Source organism: Balaenoptera physalus, assembly GCF_965194825.1.
Source record: "Balaenoptera physalus genome assembly, chromosome: 11".
In the NCBI taxonomy this organism is placed as follows: Eukaryota; Metazoa; Chordata; class Mammalia; order Artiodactyla; family Balaenopteridae; genus Balaenoptera; species Balaenoptera physalus.
Window position 1 is genome coordinate 78,984,608 of NC_138896.1, and position 19,485 is coordinate 79,004,092.

The 19,485-nt window shown below is 36.3% G+C and overlaps 1 protein-coding gene across 1 annotated transcript in view; it reads right to left on the minus strand.

Moving 5' to 3' along the window:
* The window catches only part of DNAH12 (dynein axonemal heavy chain 12), a 235,762-nt gene that overhangs the window by 60,899 nt on the left and 155,378 nt on the right, over positions 1-19,485 (minus strand). Inside the window, exons 42-50 of the mRNA XM_082412044.1 lie at positions 18,008-18,307; positions 17,152-17,330; positions 13,280-13,472; positions 11,779-11,940; positions 8,097-8,291; positions 3,703-3,836; positions 2,282-2,444; positions 1,489-1,569; positions 976-1,152 (exon numbers count right to left, since the gene is read on the minus strand). Coding sequence (XP_082268170.1) covers positions 976-1,152; positions 1,489-1,569; positions 2,282-2,444; positions 3,703-3,836; positions 8,097-8,291; positions 11,779-11,940; positions 13,280-13,472; positions 17,152-17,330; positions 18,008-18,307 — 1,584 coding nt within the window. The remainder of the gene's footprint in view (positions 1-975; positions 1,153-1,488; positions 1,570-2,281; positions 2,445-3,702; positions 3,837-8,096; positions 8,292-11,778; positions 11,941-13,279; positions 13,473-17,151; positions 17,331-18,007; positions 18,308-19,485) is intronic.

Consider the following 19,485-nt stretch of genomic DNA (forward strand, 5'->3'; position numbering starts at 1 on the left):
TTAAATTCCTGGTTCACAGCACAGTGACAGTTTCTAAATATAAATGCCCTAACACAATCTTAAGTCTTACAACTACAAGTCTGATATAACTGAAAATCAGATATAGAGTTTGATCCTGAAAGATGCTGAATTACTGATAGGTTGAGCTCACCATCTTGTCTGGTATCTTACATGAAAGTTGTAGCGGTCCCTAAACTTTCTGGCACCAGGGACCGGTTTCGTGGAAGACAATTTTTGCACGGATGTGGGTCGGAGGGTGGCCGGGGGATGGTTCAGGCGATACTGCAAGCCATGGTTCAGGCGGTAATGCGAGTGATGCAGAGCGGCAGATGAAGCTTCGCTTGCCCGCCGCTCACCTCCGGCTGTGTGGCCACTTTCCTAACAGGCTGCGGACCAGTAGCGGTCTGCGGCCTGGGGGTTGGGGACCCCTGAGTTAGGGCATTGATTAGGAAAAAAGGCAAAGAATGGGGTCTGAATATCCTGAACTTCCATACTACACTGGGCCTCCCTAGTCAACAGAAGCTGGTCTCTCTGCTCTGTTTGGTGAGGTTATTCTGGTTTTGCCTAAAGACCCTGTAGAGTCATACACAACATAATGTAATGCAGACAGGTGTGACCCACATCTATACTGGAAATGATCTTTAGGTTCTGCTGTACATGCATGTCCAGAAGGCTGCAGAAAGGTAGCTCGACATTCTATTTAACATATGCCTCCTGGTCCATGTACAGAACCACTGTGGCCTCTTGGAGATTATTCCATTCCCACTGGAATATCCTGAATGAAAATTATAATATATGAAAAGCAAAAATATAAGATAACAGTATAGCAAAAAGGAATTGTTAAGAGTCAAGTTTCATTTGACTGGACAAAAACAATATAATACCACCCACTGAAAGTGAACTACACCGAATTAACCAAGTATCTGTATGCAGTTTTACTTTGTTGATGAAACACAAGCTAATTCAAACCCTTGCCTTTAGTGTATCCAGTGCAGACAGAGCTGCTTCCAAAGCTGGAATCGCCTCAGCTAGATCACTTTCACACTCATTTTTCAGAGCTTGGGCTTCTTCAGCCTTTCCACTGGCTATTTCTTCATCAAATTTCACAAACTTTCTTTTTGCTTCCACTTGTGCAGATTCTATCTCAATAATCTAAAGAAAAGAAAGAAAAAAATAAAGACATTTCCTTAAACATCCTAATGCTTTCTCTATCCTAGAGAGAAAAGAATATTTGAAGATTAGGGAAACTGACATATCATTTTGAAGGATAAAATGAGGAGAAATGTAAATACACGTGACCTAATTTGGTAATGGGCTCCCCATCTCTCTTCAAAAACAACAGAAACCACATGGAACCCAATGAGTCAACTGAAAAGGGTATCATCCCTAAGATCTAGTGGCAAAATAATTAAGGCTTATTTTCAAGGCTGATTTTACATATTTCATTTGTCCTCTGACATCAGTTTTTAAAAATTCAGGATACTTTACCTGCATCATATGTGCATTTTCAATTTTAGCTTCCTCCAATTTGGGCTGTAACTGAACAAGCTCTATTTTCATTTCACCAACCTAAGTAGACAATTTGTCATTAGTTTTCATAACTACAATAGCTACGGAAGCCAAACAGATAAAACTGAAACTTAAATGTATCATAAGGTACTGGGGACAGAAAACCTTAACTTCTTTTTTTTCCAGTTCTTTACATGATAAACAAAACCATGAGAGTGTGGCCAGTTTTCTTCACAAAAGACTTTATCTTCCTTGAGTATGATAGGGCAGTGGAAGAATGCAGTTGTTGTGGAAGAAAATCAGATAGAAAAAAGGTGGCAGCTCGGGCTATCCCTATTATACTATGTGCCTGGTATACAGTGCTTCCAGACCACCCCAACACTCTGTTGCCTATGTTGAAATAATGCTAATAAGTATTACTAGCACTTGGCTCATTTAAAAAAAAACCAATCTTATATTTAACCAGCTATTACAATAAAAAGTCAACCTTGACATTATATTCTCTCCAAATGCCAAAAAATTAAGAATAAAACTGGGTGTATTTGAGTCTGTGTGGTCTGGGAAACTCAGTGAACTTCTGTAAAATTCACTTTACTCATCTGTAAAATGAGGATCATAAAAGTGTCTACCTCATGGAGTTGTTATGAGGAATAATTGAAGGAATGAACATGAAGCACATAACACAGTACCTGGCACATAATATATTCTCAATAAATTATAGCTCTTCTATTTCCCATTATGTATTACCATTTGAGCAGCTCCTCAAATTTACCTGAGACTCAGCAAAAGCTAATTTGTCAAGTCCATTCACATATCGCTGTTTTGCTTCCATTACAGCTTGTTGCCTCTTAGTCAAAAGCTGTCGAAATGAGGCAATAAGTTCAAGGTAAGAAGTAGCAGTAACATAGTTATGTCGTCCTAACGCGTGCAAGAACCTAAAAGAGAGGCAGATAGCATATCTTACTATAAGTAATGGGTTTTACAAAGTAAGAAGTAAATTCGACATAGCATTAACAACAAACATTTAAGAATAAAGGTTAATTTTATTCAGAAGCTGCTGAGTACTTGAAGTTTACAAAATCCTAGAATTTTACACAGAACCATATCCTAATTTCTTGTCTACAAAATATCAAATAGCAATGGTGTAGTTAAAAAGCACAAATCAACAAAGATATGTCTCAAAAGAGAACTATAGCAAGAAAGATATAGGTAGGTCTTTTTACATGTTTCATATGCCAGGAGGATCTAAGAGACCCAAGATACTGTACACAAGTATAGTAGGAAAGGGGACTGCAGATAGCATAGCAAGAATGAGTCATCATTCCTTGCACACGTGTCACATGTTGGTTGAATGGGGTTTGGCCAGAAATATAAGACTACTACCCATACACATAAAAACAATGGATACAATGATGTTTCACAGCAAGTATGTAGACTAGAGCCCACTGATTGGTTTTAACTGTCCAAGCCAAACATGTTAGCTGGCTGTAAAACTCTGGCAATATACTATGAGCACCTTTGAAATGAGGATCTCAGAGCTGAACAGAGGTAAAACTTATAGGCATCCACAGCCCACCAACCATCTCCCTCCTTGTCTGAGAACTTCCAACCAGTGCCCCAAGAGCAATGCTTGTTCTGTGAAACCTGCCAGCATAACCACAGCAGATCAGAGCAGGGTTGGGCACTGGACACAAACAAGGCTAATCATATTTTGGAATAAGTTTGGAATAGAGAGCTGGAAACAGCCAATCAGTCTCTGCTACAGCTGGGATTGCAAGAAGTAAAATTGAGAATCTAGAGGCAGACAGCTAGCTTCCTCCATATATACTGGTAAGTAAAAAATTCAGTCTGTAAAGAGAAAGAAGAAAGCAGATGCCCCAAGAGAAACAGGGATGAGAAACAGAGAAAAAGCATTTCTGAGTTGGTGGTGGCTTTTTAACTCCTGCTTCCAGTCACTTCTAAGATCCAAGTGTATTCTTTCCCTTAAACTTTGTAAGGTACCCCTGTATCTTTGTAATAAATTCCTCTCTATGTGAAACCTAGATCAAGTAGCTTTCTATTACTTACAAGTCTTAACTAATTAAATGATTGGAGAGACTTAGAAGACATAGAAATCCTATTAAAATTTGGGGCTTTCACAAAAAAAGATGCTTTAAAATACAAGGCATTATTGTAAAATTTATTAATATTAACCTTTCTGAAAGACGCATAATGGAAGTGTGAAAGTGTTTGCAGATTGGAACTATCTCTCGTCGTTCAACCTCAGTAAGCTCCAGTGTTTCCAAGAATTTCACAGCTACAAGTTCAAGAGCGTCTTCGGGCCATGGCTAAAAATAAGAAAAAGAAAAGCAAATAAAAGTTAAGATGATTAGTCACACTTCAGTTATATAAATTGTCTTCCTGTGCGAGAAGAATTTGGGGTTGAGAAAATTAAAACCTTAATAGGGAAAATAGAATTAGGGGGACTAAGGTCACAATAAATCTATGAAAGATCTAATAAATATTTTATACAGTAAAATTAAAGATAACGCAATATAAAGGAAAGGTAGATAATAATTTACGTATCAAAGATATACTACACTGCTTCCCTAACTCTTCCACTTGGACATCTAGTAGGCACCCCAAATTTAGTAGGACAACGGCACAGGCTGCTTAGTTGCTCTCCTAATACCTATCAGCCCCCTTTCCTTAGGACTCCAATTTTATTCTAGATAGCAATATGCCCAGTTATAATACAACATTTCCTAGACTCCTTAGCAGTTCAGAGTAAATAATGACATATAAGCAAGCTCTCTAGAGAATTACATAGAGCTGGCATGGGTCCTTTTTGCCCTACTTTCCATTATTCTACTTTGTTCCCGGAGCACAGATGTGAAAGTTGGAGATCTAGCAGCCACATTAGACCATATGATGACTCTGAAGATGGAAACCACATGCTAAGGATAGTAAAGAAGAACATGGGATACTGATGACTTTGTTAAGTCACAAAAGTCCCAGTCTGCTTACCTTCAATTTTTTTTTTCTATATGAGAGAGGAAAAGAAAAAAAAAACCTATGTGTTTAGTTTGGGTTTCTGTTACTAGCAGCCCATCATAACTCCTACCTGTTATAACATCCAAAGTTGAACATTTGATTTTCTTCCCCACAAATTCACTTTTCTTCCAGTATTCCCCATCTCAGTGAAATGGTTCCTTTGCTTTTCCTAGAGTATACCAAGTGTGCTTCTGCCTCTGGGCCATTGGATTTGCTGTCCCTCTGACTAGAACCCTCCCCACCTAGACCTCCACGTGGTTCACTCTTTCACATCTCTGTGCAAATGCCAATTTACCAGGAAGTTCTTCCCAAAGCACTCTTTCTAAAACAGCATTCCTTCCCTCATTACTCTTTCCCTTATCCTGAATTTTTTCTTAGCACTTACCAATGTCTGACATATATATTTATTTGTTTTTGTCTGTCTCCCCGACTCACCACTAAAATGTAAAGTCCATGAAAGCAAGGACTTCTTCCTCACTACTGGTATCTTCATTGCCCAAAACAGCTCTTGTCAATAAATATTTGAAATATTTATTCAATGAAATAATTTATGTTAAATGAGTAATTAATCTCCACTTTCTCATTAGAGTATTTTCCAAACTTCATTTCATTTAGATTCAACAAGATGCTTATAATTTTTTTCTTTATAGTAGACAATATGCTTTTTAAGATCAATTTTTTCAGTGTCTGGCCCTCTATCCTGGTAAAAGTCAAACTTTTTTGATCAAGCACCCTATTAGTAAAAAAAAGTTTTAAGCACACACTACCAGTGTACACATACTTATTAACAGATTATATTCATATGGTATTACTGTACTAATATATATATTTTTAAACCTCAAAAGGGGCATCTAAAGAATATTAAGATAAATGAATTTTTGTAAAATGCCAAAATAAGTGTCATATGACACTTTTCCGATCATGTAAGTCTTTTTATACTGAAAAAGCTTCTCCCAAAAGCTCCCTGGCAGGCTTTAAATCCAGATCCATTGGCAAGCAACGGGTCATGACCAGGCTCATGTGTAAAATGGTCAACAGTAAGAGGAGTGAGAGCACCAATGCTGACTTAGACAAACCAGGAATGAATCCCTATTATACATGGCTACATGGAGAGTGATTTCCCAAACAAAATCAGAATTCTGTCAGCAAAGATGGAGTGGGTAGAAAATGGCTGTTGATAGGTAACCACGCTATCATAAGCTAATATTGCAAGTCACGACATACCCTGGGGATAAGCTTTATTATTTAAACACTTGATATAAATCCATATTCCAAATAGCCTTCTTAAATTTGTTTATACGAATGTCTTACCGAATCTTGTTAAGTAGTCATTGTTTTTGCCTTATAATGTAGCTGACACAGAGCTTGGGCTAGCTCCTACTAGTTTATGACATTCTCTTACTGTCCACTTACAACTGCATTATGTATCTTCAATTTTTAGTTCATTGCAGGAATCCCTCAGGGTACCTTGCATACCATCTATGACACATGGCCATTTGACATACAAACTGAGTAAGGGTGTCAATGTTAATCCATATGAAATATTTCACACAAAAGCGAATATTCCAGTAAATCCTTCCCTTATCCTCTGAGTTGTTTTGGCACCTCTGGTGAGAGTACACCCTACTTTGGAGAACAGATATCTATCCAAAAAGCCAATGACTTCCTGACTATGCGACACAGTGGTTTACACTCACTTTCTGAGTTTAAAAGAGCCAGGCCCCAAACAATGCCATCAGCGCCCCTGACACAGGTTCTATAGCCCCACTGTTCCACTATAAAATCTCTGTTCCTCTCTGTTATCCACTTAATCTCCCTTATCTATTTGCAACTCCTAGTTCCACCTTTTTAAAAATTTCCCCCAACAAGTATGAATCACATATAACAGAACAGAAAGTCTCATGGTTATAAAAAACATATCCAGAAGTAGTAGAATTGTATTTATAAGATTTCACAAAAGAAAAACTTATGGTTGGACATGCTTTGTTCATTTGTTTGTTTGGTTTTGGTTTGGGGCTACTTAATGGAAGCAATATTAAGATATAGCTTGCATAAAGCGAAACACAGCTTTTATTGTTGTATAAACACTAAAACATCCACTAGCTGAAACATATTGCAATCCTCATAAGGGCAGAATTAGTTTTTCAAACATGCAATTGATAAATAGGCAAAAGAGAATAAAACAAATCAGTATCAGAAATTTATCTTTTAAAGAAATTATCCAGGGTCGACCTATAGTCCACATTCTGTTAGGCATAAAACAAATAAATAGAAGGCACCATGAGCTACCCTTCTCAAGAGCATAAATACTTAATGGTTTTACACAGGCAGTGACGATTTGCCTTGTTTAAATGAGGTGGTGGCCTGCATCATTTGCTGCTGGCATGACTGAAATTGCCACCAAGTTGGTCTTCCTGTTTCCTGTTTTGCCCCACTCCAAATCATCCACCATATAGCCTCCAAGTGTTTTGGGTTATTCCTAAAATATAGATTAGCTAAATATATGTTAATGCCCCCACAATGTCTTTGGGATAAAACCAAATTCCTAGGCACATTTACAAATTCCTTTATAGCCTGGCACCCACTTAAAGCTCCAACTTAACTTCTGCTGCCCTCATTGCCAGTCAGCCATACCAAACTATTTGCCCAAATGAGCCATGCTCTACCCACTGTTCCACCTTTGCACGTACTAACCTCTTGTGATAGTTAATTTTATGTGTCAACTTGCTACGGGCCAAAGGGTGCCCATATATTTGGTCAAACATTATTCTGGGTGTTTCTGTGAGGTGCATTTTTGGATGGGTTCAATATTTAAATGAACAGACTGAGTAAAGCAGGCTGCTCTCCCTAATGTGAGTGAGCCTCATCCAATCAGTTGAAGGCCTGAATAGAAAAAAAAGGCTGACCCTCCCTCAGATAAGGGGGACTTCCTCCTGCCTGATGGCCTTCAAGCGGGAACATCAGTTTTTTCCTGCCTTTGGACTCAGATGGAAATATCATTTCTTCCTAGGTCTCAAGCTTGCTGGCCTTCAGACTGGAACTACACTGTCAGCTCTTGTGGGTCTCCAGCTTGCCAGCTGCAAATCTTGGAACATGTCAGCCTCTATAATCATGTGAGCCAATTCCTTATAGTAAATATATGTACAGATAGATAAAGATATCTCTCTCTATATATCTTTACACATATACGTGTGTGTGTATATATATATGTATATATAAAACACATTCTGCTGGTTCCTTATACACCCCCTCCTCTATGTAACGAATTCATTTTCATATTTCAGAGAGTCACTGTCTTAATAAGTACACCTTTCCCACACCAAGACTATGGCTCTTTTATATAATTGTTGACTGCTCACTTGCTGACTGCCTTTTTTGTCTTCCAGTCTAGAGTGTGAGCTCCTTTTAGGGATCATGTAGTCTTACCAGTCCCTGGTGCTGCCATTAGAGTAAGTGATCAAGAAACACTTGATGAATGTAAATTAATAGAGGTTGAGTAAGATTTCAGCAAAATTCCAAAAGATTTAGTTGTCCTTCCCCCCCAAATTACAAACCTGAAACCAGTCAATGGTACAGCAATTGATGAGGGATGGGAACTGCCTCAAGCAATTTCGAAAGGCATCTCCAATGGGACTAAAGGCCACTACAACATGAAGATTATCTTTGCAGCGATTCACAAAGAAAGCAAACAGGGCTAAGGGGCTGAATTCATCGTGTTTATTGCCAGCCTGAGCCACAGGACGAACACCCTAGGGAATACCAGAAAAAACCTCATAAATAAAAACAGGTATGCTGATAATAAGATTAGTAGATATTGGAATATTAAGAATTTTTATTACTCCCCTTATAAATATCTTTAAATTTTTGTTTTTATATCAAAATAATGGTTTTGTTATAGCTTGCACTTAGAAGACTACTTTCAATTCTGTAATTCTATAATTTAAAAACAAATATCTGCCAAAAATTTAACTTATAAAAATACAAAAGTTCACCAAGATATATGTGTGGGACTATAATTCAACATTGTTTTTAGGAGGAAAAAATATAAACAACTAAAGTGTCCAGTTAAAAACATTATAGGGACTTCCCTGGTGGTCCAGTGGTTAAGACTCCGCGCTCCCAATGCAGGGGGCCCGGATTCGATCCCTGGTCAGGGAACTAGAGCCTGCATGCCACAACTAAGATCCTGCGTGCCGCAACTAAGACCCGGTGCAGCCAAATAAATAAATAAATGTTTAAAAAATAATAAAAAATAAAAATAAAAACATTATTAAACATCCATATATTGTAATTTTATACAACTGTTAAAAATAATGAGATGCATCAACATGTGCTATGGCAAGATCAGCAAGATAAAATAAATGCAAGAACAAACTGTGCAACAGTATGTATAATACGATCCTTTTCGTTAAATTAAAAAAAAATATAGGTGCATATGTGTGAGCACGTACACACTTTTTTATGGAAGCAATCACAAAGAACAATTAATAGTGGTTACTTTGGGTGAGAGGGACTTAAGGGAGAGTGAGAGAGAGGTCTTCATATTTTATCTTGGACATTCTTCTTGGTTTATATCATTTTTTTTCCATTTTGGACGTTCTTATGTTGTTTGAATTATCTAATTTTATTCTTACAATATTTGTATTTTTTGAAATGTTAATAGAGTTGTTTGGTAATGAGATTATAGGTCACTTTTAATTTTCTTCCCTTGTATATCTCTATATGAGAAAGGCATCTTACATGTAGTTAGGCATAATGGCTCTAGAACCAGACTTCTTGAATTCAAATCCCCGCTTGCAGCTGATTACCTATGTGACCTGAAGGCAAGTTACTTAACCTCTCTGTACCTTAGTTTCCTCATCTGTAAAATGGGGAAAAGAGTACCTACATCAAAGGATTGTTGAGGAATCAAAAAGCCATTACATGTGAATACTTAAAATAGTTCTTTCCACATAGGTAAGTACCTTTCAGCTTTTTATATCCTACCTTTCTCTTTGTTCAAAGCAGAAAAGGTTTCATAGTCAATAAATTATCTTATAAATAGATTTAAAATTTTTTCAATAGCAAATTTAGGGAGTGGTCACAATGATCATACAATTTCCAATGTTATAACAATGAATTTATTTCTAAAAGAATTCTCTACTATAGATATATGATAGCTATATCTATGGGAAACGGTAAGTCAACTCTGTATATTCATTCTGACAGTAATTCTCAAATTACGACTATTATGATCAGTGTCAATCTATGAAATTATGTTCAGGTGGTCTACCTGCATTAACTCTGAGTTAACAGGGGGACATTCAGATAGAGAAAGGTAATACATGGTTGTAACTGTAGAACAAGAGTTCACGAAAGGGCCAGGATGGTGATATAAATATAGGGGTTATTTACACAGAAATATTGGTTAATGCTTCTAGAGTAGAAGTAGGGAGTAATACACACACACACACACACACACACACACACACACACACTTTGGGAGCACAACTGATTCTGGGGAGCAAGAAAAAGACTAGTTACTGAAGGAATAATTAGGGAGATAGGAAACAAACTGAGTGAAATTTCATAGCAGTCAAGAGAAAGCAGAGTTTAAAAGAAGGAATGATGAATTATTTCAAAGATGAATCAGAATTTTAAAAGGGAACTGAGAAAATATCACTAAATGTGGTAAATAAGTCACTGCTACACTGAGAAAAATATTGCAATAATTTAATTCTGCAAGGAGTGCAAATGGAACAGTGGAAACGGTAGTCAGGAAATAGAGGTTTCTAGAACTCAGAGGTTCTGAGTCTAGAATGCTGATGTTGATGCCAGAGAGATGTGCTGAGTCTATAAGAGGTGCCCTCTAGGCAGTGCCAGGGCCAAGCTACAGAGGTCAGTTATAGGAAGTGAGGTTTAGAGTAAAATGTTTGCCAGATGGATGAAATAAGCAAAGTGGTCTTCAAAGTGGGATGCAGGGTATGTAAAGAAATTAATATAACTTCTTTTACATTACCTTTTATATTTTTAAAAATTAGTATAAAGCAAGCAAAAACAGGAATGCATTTTGGTACCCCTGAGTTCTGACCATGACTATTTCCTTGTGGAAAAACTGGTACGGTGTTCCTAGGTTGGAATATGAAGGAAAGAAGTTCTTAAGGCTACTGTTGGGTCATACCATAAAATAGTGAAGCAATGGAAAAGCTTTGTAGCAAAATGATGAGAAGAAAAGATAAACAATAGCTACAGTGAGCAGAAAAGCCTTGCAAAGCTTAGAAAATCCCACTCCCTAAGGTGCCCTATTCCTTGGGTAGGAGTGTGAGGGATGAATTTATCCTATAAATTAGGAGAATTACGATTCTTCAGCGGCCTTAGCCACAACCTGGATGCTACTTGGGATTTTTTTTTTCCTTTCTCCTTCCCCACGCCAGGCCATGAACTGGTAATGTATCAGATTTACTGAGGGCTTTCTAAGTGCCTGACATTCCATAAGTGCCTTACATTCTATAAGTGCCTTATTTCACTTGATCCTCAGAACTCACAACAACTCTATGTAGGAGGAACTATTTTGTGTATATAACAGTTTCATTCCATAGACAAGAAAAGCAGGGTGCTTGAACAACCAGGGTGAAACCATTTTACTCGAGATGTTATCACTAGAGGCTGGAATGAAGCATCCTGGTGTGAGTGATAAAATCTGTGGGTAAAAGTAGTTATGGTACATGAAAGGGGAAATTACTAGCTGAAATCTTGTATGGGAAGATCTTAGAAATGGGGGTCAAAGGTCAGGACATCTGAAGTAGTGGGTGCTTCAAAAATGTATTTTTTTGTCATTTAAATCACAAAGCATGACTCTCAGATATATCAGAATTAATACAAGTAGTTTTGTTAAAATTTGAAAATTTTACTAACCAGTGGTAAACCATAAAAGCTAATCAAGTAGTGTTTTAAAGCTATATTTTCTCATATCACTGTAACCCTAAGATATGATTTTAAATCTCTAATCACTCATAAAACATGTTAAATAAGATCAAATGGATGAAACACACTGTCATCATTATGGAAAAAATGAATTAAAATAATTAAAATTCTGTCTCATAACTATCGAAGCTATTTAAAATTCACCAAAAAAGTATTAAAATAATATACATTAAGTTTTCAATTACCAAAATCCTCTGCACAAGATATATTTATCATGAAGAGCAGAAAAGCTTCAAGACATGTTGGAAGCAGCACTCCCTAAAAAGCATTTACCTCCATCACTTCTTGTTTTTCATCTGCTGCAAAAATATTAGGTACTTCTCCAGTATTGAGCACACTGTCGATATCCTCTAGAAAAGCTTCCTCTTTAATCTGAGTGTCCGTGATTAGAAAGACTGTCTTCTGGCCCCTCATGCCCACTTTCCTTAATAGAACCTTAAAATAAAAATGTACTTATAACCAGAATCAGGTGGAAATCTGTTGGTTTTGCTTTCCTTTCTTTTGATAACATCTCAAATTTAGAGTAGTACCTCTTCCATTTTGGCGGGGCTGTCAATCTGGGCCTCCATTTCTCCCACCCTTTTGGTGGGAGACTCCAACTGGCCAGTTTGCCAACCCCTTAGACATAGTCATTGATTCAGAGTCTTACTTCAGGGACTGAGATGGATTTCAAAACAGAAAGAATCTCTGTCCATCTAAGATCGAAGATATAAAGACCAGTTCTCTACACTAACTTTTAGGATGTAGAATTTTAGTATGTCAGGGTCAGAGAAAGTTTAAAAAGTCCAGTAATGTCTCTCTTATTTTTTTCCACTTTAGGTCATCTCTCTTCTGGGGCCTGCAGAGCCCTAGGCACATGAAGATGAAGCCCCAAGTATGCACGCCACTATTCTATTTGTTACTGGAACAGCAACACAGCTCCAAAGAAACTATTAAGATTTGACAACATTAATGACATCATCATCATCACTGAGGTTCATATTTAAGTCTACTGGAAAACGTACATTTACCTGAAATAAGGCCTCTCTGAACTAGAATAAAGGTAGAATCAGCAGCAGCCATGGTAACAGCAGTGGATAAGACTAAAGTCATAAATCCTGCTCTGCTGTGCATACCTTCTCTCAACTTCAGTTTCCTCATCAGTAAAACACAGAGACAACCATACCTGCTGCATTGAAGTGTCATACCTATAGAATGACAGCATGTATATAAAGCACTTAAAACAGTGCTCAGCACACACAGTAACTGCTCTAGGGATAATATTATTATCATCATCACCAGTGTATTTAGCACACAGCTATACAGGTTGGCTCTCTCTTTACAGATAAAATAATGCATTGTAACACATATATGTAAAATCTAAAAAAAAAAAATGGTTCTGAAGAACCTAGGGGCAGGACAGGAATAAAGACGCAGATGTAGAGAAGGGACTTGAGGACACAGGGCGGGGGAAGGGTAAGCTGGGACGAAGTGAGAGAGTGGCATGGACATATATACATTACCAAATGTAAAATAGATAGCTAGTGGGAAGCAGCCACATAACACAGGGAGATCAGCTCGGTGCTTTGTGATCACCTAGAGGGGTGGGATAGGGAGGGTGGGAGGGAGACGCAAGAGGGAGGGGATATGGGGATATATGTATATGTATAGCTGATTCACTTTGTTATACAAAGGAAACTAACACACCATTGTAAAGCAATTATACTCCAATAAAGATGTTAAAAAAATAATGCATTGATATTATTTTAGACACTAGATTTGCTCACAATTTTACCTTCAGGTCCTCTCTCCATTCATTCATACCATAGCTCTTAGAAATTTCTGGTTGGAAAATTTGCATTTTTGCCATGGATGTAGCCAGACGAGTTAAAGATTGACGACCACTTCCTCCAAGTCCAACAAGCAAAGCATTTCCACCAGACTGCTTTAGAATTCGACATATTCGTGATAAATGTTCCAATACATACCTATGAAATATCGATATTATTATACTTGAAAATATGAATATAAATGTATATTTACACATAACTATCATTTTGCTTTCCTAGAAGAATGGACCTTGCTGCCCCATATATTACTATCCCAATTTTAAAGAGGTAATCATCAAAAAGCATGATTTTTCAAATGCAGTTGCAATTGGATCATTTGATGTAAAGGAAAACTATTTGAGGTACAAATTCAGGAAACGTACTATACAAATTATAAAAATAAAATGAAATTGTAGTCATTTATACTGGGAGTATATTATTGCTTTTATTAAAAACATTTCTTTGGGAATTCCCTGGTGGTCCAGTGGTTAGGACTCTGGGCTTTCACTGCCAAGGGCCCAGATTCGATCCCTGGTTGGGGAAATAAGATCCCACAAGCCACACAGCTCAGCCAATAACAAAACAAAACAAAACAAAACCCCCCAAATTTATTCAATCTTTTAATACTAGGATTTCTATGAGAGAAATAGAAAATCAGTTATATACAAAATAGTAAATTCAGGAAACGTAGCCTCACTAGTAATTAGGGGAATTAAAACTAAAGTCACAAAGTAGGCATAGAGGGAACTTACCTCAACACAATAAAGGCCATAAATGACAAACCCACAGCCAACATCGTTCTCAATGGTGAAAAACTGAAACCATTTCCACTAAGATCAGGAACAAGACAAGGTTGCCCACTCTCACAACTCTTACTCAACATAGTTTTGGAAGTTTTAGCCACAGCAATCAGAGAAAAAAAGAAATAAAAGGAATCCAAATTGGTAAAGAAGAAGTAAAGCTGTCACTGTTTGCAGATGACATGATACTATACATAGAGAATCCTAAAGATGCTACCCGAAAACTACTAGAGCTAATGAATGAATTTGGTAAAGTAGCAGGATACAAAATTAATGCACAGAAATCTCTTGCTTTCCTATACACTAATGATGAAAAATCTGAAAGAGAAATTAAGAAAACACTCCCATTTACCATTGCAACAAAAAGAATAAAATATCTAGGATTAAACCTACCTAAGGAGACAAAAGACCTGTATGCAGAAAATTATAAGACACTGATGAAAGAAATTAAAGATGATGCATATAGATGGAGAGATATACCATGTTCTTGGATTGGAAGAAACAACATTGCGAAAATGACTATACTACCCAAAGCAATCTACAGATTCAGTGCAATCCCTATCAAACTACCACTGGCATTTTTCACAGAACTAGAAAAAAAATTTCACAATTTGTATGGAAACACAAAAGACCCCGAATAGCCAAAGCAATCTTGAGAAAGAAAAACGGAGCTGGAGGAATCACGCTCCTGGACTTCAGACTATACTACAAAGCTACAGTAATCAAGACAGTATAGTACTGGCACAAAAACAGAAATATAGATCAATGGAACAGGATAGAAAGCCCAGAGATAAACCCATGCATGTATGGTCACCTTATCTTTGATAAAGGAGGCAAGAATATACAGTGGAGAAAAGACAGCCTCTTCAATAAATGGTGCTGGGAAAACTGGACAGGTACATGTAAAAGAATGAAATTAGAACACTCCCTAACACCATACACAAAAATAAACTCAAAATGGATTAAAGACCTAAATGTAAGGCCAGACACTATCAAACTCTTAGAGGAAAACATAGGCAGAACACTCTATGACATAAATCACAGCAAGATCGTTTTTGACCCACCTCCTAGAGAAATGGAAATAAAAACAAAAATAAACAAATGGGACCTAATGAAACTTAAAAGCTTTTGCACAGCAAAGGAAACCATAAACAAGATGAAAAGACAACCCTCAGAATGGGAGAAAATATTTGCAAATGAAGCAACTGACAAAGGATTAATCTCCAAAATTTACAAGCAGCTCATGCAGCTCAATATAAAAAAAACAAACAACCCAATCCAAAAATGGGCAGAAGACCTAAATAGACATTTCTCCAAAGAAGATATACAGATTGCCAACAAACACATGAAAGAATGCTCAACATCATTAATCATTATAGAAATGCAAATCAAAACTACAAGGAGACATCATCTCACACTGGTCAGAATGGCCATCATCAAAAAATCTACAAACAATAAATGCTGGAAAGGGTGTGGAGAAAAAGGAACCCTCTTACACTGTTGGTGGGAATGTAAATTGATACAGCCACTATGGAGAACAGTATGGAGGTTCCTTAAAAAACTAAAAATAGAACTACCGTATGACCCAGCAATCCCACTACTGGGCATATACCCTGAGAAAACCATAATTCAAGAAGAGTCATGTACCACAACGTTCATTGCAGCTCTATTTACAATAGCCAGGATATAGAAGCAACCTAAGTGTCCATCAACAGATAAATGGATAAAGAAGATGTGGCACATATATACAATGGAATATTACTCAGCCATAAAAAGAAACGAAATTGAGTTATTTGTAGTGAGGTGGATGGACCTAGAGTCTGTCATACAGAGTGAAGTAAGTCAGAAAGAGAAAAACAAATACCGTATGCTAACACATATACATTGAATCTAAAAAAAAAACAAAAAAAATGGTCATGAAGAACCTAGGGGCAAGACGGGAATAAAGACGCAGACCTACTAGAGAATGGACTTGAGGCTATGGGGAGGGGGAAGGGTAAGATGGGACAAAGTGAGAGAGTGGCATGAACATATATACACTGCCAAATGTAAAATAGATAGCTAGTGGGAAGCAGCCACATAGCACAGGGAGATCAGCTCCGTGCTTTGTGATCACCTAGAGGGGTGGGATAGGGAGGGTGGGAGGGAGGGAGACGCAAGAGGGAAGAGATACGGGGATATAAACCAATCCACTTTGTTATAAAGCAGAAACTAACACACCATTGTAAAGCAGTTATACTCCAATAAAGATGTTAAAAAAAAAACAAAAAACTAAAGTCACAGTCAGATACCATTCCACTCTCCTTCGACTGACAAAACTTACCAAGTCTGGCAATCCTAAGTGTTGTGAAGGGTGAGAAACAATGGAAGCTCTTAAAAACAATAATTATTTTTGAAGATACTTTGGCAAAACTTAGTAAAGTAGAAGATGCTTACATACCATGACACAATAATTCCATTTCTAAGAATATAGCCTAGAGAAGTTCTTACACATGTAACTAAGGAGACATGAGTGTTCAAATCTTTTTTTTAATTACATAAACTAGAAATTACCTAGAAGTCTATCTCAGAAGAATGACTACATTCTGTTAAAATTATACAATGCAGTGCAATACAGTAGTAAAAATTCATCTTTTGTGAATCTCACAAACAATCTAGAATAAACCAACTTGCAGAGGAATGTGCACAGTATGAGACATGCAAAATAAGATTGCATATATGTTTAGGAACACACACGTGTAGTAAAAGGCCAAAGAAACACATGAGTTTCTTTTTACCCCTGTAAGGTACAATAGGGATTCAGTGAGGGAGGGCTGGCTACACAAGGGACTTCAAATAAATTGCTAGTATTTTATGCCCTTTTTTTTTTAATCAAAGTATATTTGATTTACAATACTGTGTTTAGTATTTTATGTCTCAAGCTGGGTGATGGGTACAAGATTGTTCATCATATTTTTATATCTTTTTGTACATTTTAAATATTTCACAATAAAATTTTATAAACAGTAATTTTAACCATCAATACCAAATATAGGTACCTAAAAATGACAAGATTCATTCTTGTTTTGTGAGTTTGATTATACTCATCTAAGCATTGTTCCACGATGTCACTAAAATCATGAATATTTGGAATTTCAATATAAACTCTGTCATCTCCTTCAAGGTCAGGATTCATATAGTCACCAAACATGAGATTTCTTAAGTCCTCTTCAGTTACCTATAAAATGGAAATCAACAAATTATATTAAAACTTAAAATTTTTTCTAAAATAATTTTAAAACAAAAATTTTTCTGAAATAAATTTAAGAAAATTTTAAATTTTTTTCTAAAATAAATTTAAGAAAACGTTACACAAAATTTTGTTTTATCTATGTTATGGGATGACTATCAATTAGAAAATTCTTTTAAATATTAGGATAGTAAATAATATACTTGTAAAATTAACACCTGAAATTATATTATATCCTTAGGAAGTTAAAAAAACCCAGTTTTTTCTATCATATAAGTTTTTTGCCCCCAGGGGCAGGAAAAGTCATTCTGAGCATCCCATTTTGTGAGTCATTACTAAGGGATGGTTACCATGTTAAGCACCTTATATCAATTATATCATTCAATCCCTATCATATAACTTCTATATTATACACATAATTCCTCTGAAAGCAAATCTTCTCAAAATAAATACCTATCTATGAGGAAAGTTAAAAGAATATGATCATTAAGAAATAAGTTTGTTATAAAGCAGAAACTAACACACCATGGTAAAGCAATTATACTCCAATAAAGATGTTAAAAAAAAAAAAGTAATAGTATTCTTTCAAAGATAAGTTGATTGTAATAATTCATGCTATTGGATTGTTTTAACTTAATATATTTTTAATCACTAAATATACTCACTGGTGCATTCCCTTTCCTCAAATGTGAAAAGATACTATCAAATGATTCTTTAAAATGGTCTCTTATAACATTTTTGGTTAAAGTGAACAGCCAGAATCGGTCATTATCATTAATGAGGCGATCATAAAACACTCGGAGAACCTCATGCACAAACAGACGGATCATAGTGTGCTTGCTCTGCACGGCACCTCTTTCAATGAGCAAGCAGCCTCGGATGACACGTGAAAAATCCCGTAAGTTGAAAGTGTAATGAGATTTTGTGGGAGTGGGCAAAAGATTTTCCATGGATTGTTTATATATCTGAATATGAAAAAAGCAACAAAGCAAAAATAAAATGCTTATAATCAGCAAAGTCAATAATACAAAGCCAACAACAATGTAATATACTGTAAAAGATAGTATATTATATAAAATATTTTATTTATCCTATCAGATCATATTGACTTGGAAAATTGTATAGTACTGAGTCTAATATAGCATATATCTATTTCTTTTGGTTTATAGCACTCAACCAGGCATTACAAAGTTGAGGGAACTTAATATTATCTGATTCCATCCAAGCTCAAGAAGTGACAAAGCTTTTATTTCCCAGTAATTATGGTTGTTCCATTTAAAGGCGAATGACCTGGGATTAAATACTTAACAAAAACTTTAGTAGAAAGTGAAATCAGATAACTCATTCTGAAGCGTTCGAAATGAAGAGGATGATGAAACAATTTTCTTTGACCACCACTGACTTCAAAACAAATCAGCGTGTTCTCTCCCTTCCCTTCTCTCTCGTTTTCTCTCTCCCCTCTGCTCCTCCTATCTTAATTGGCTATTATATCAAAATGAAGTATATTTTTACTACATGCTGAATTCACCAAATGAAGTTTAACATCCTTTTTAAGAAAAGTAAATTAAATCTTTTATAATATAGCCTGAAAAAAAATCCAAATGAAATTATTTTTTATTTATATATGTTCTCTAATTCATCTCCCCTAATCTCCACACATGGTAGGTCTACAATACATCAAAGACAGAAAAAAAAGAGGATCCTTTCTGTATCCTCTTTTGCCTAACCAACTCCCCTCTCTTTCCAGGAGATGCCTGAAATATAACTACCATATTTTATAAATAGAAGAATTTTTCTGTATAAGTACAGAAATTATAATGTACTATCTCTTTGCTCATAGTTTCTCTATTTTAACAACCCAATTTTCCACCAGAACAGGGACAGAAGAGCTTTAGAAAGATACAATGCTCTTGGAAACTGATGGAATGATTCTAGGGAGCTTTTTGCTTCTGGTTGCAGTGATGCCAAAGTGAACCCCACTGTATCGAGGCTCCAGAAAGCTTAGTTCAATGAGATTATCACTAAATTACCTTACATTTTTTTCCCTTTTACCATCAGCGATGAGGCTGGCTCTGGCCTCTGACCCGAAGCAGGTAACACACCCTGAATAAGTTAAGGGCTGTTCTTTGGCCATATGGGCAGT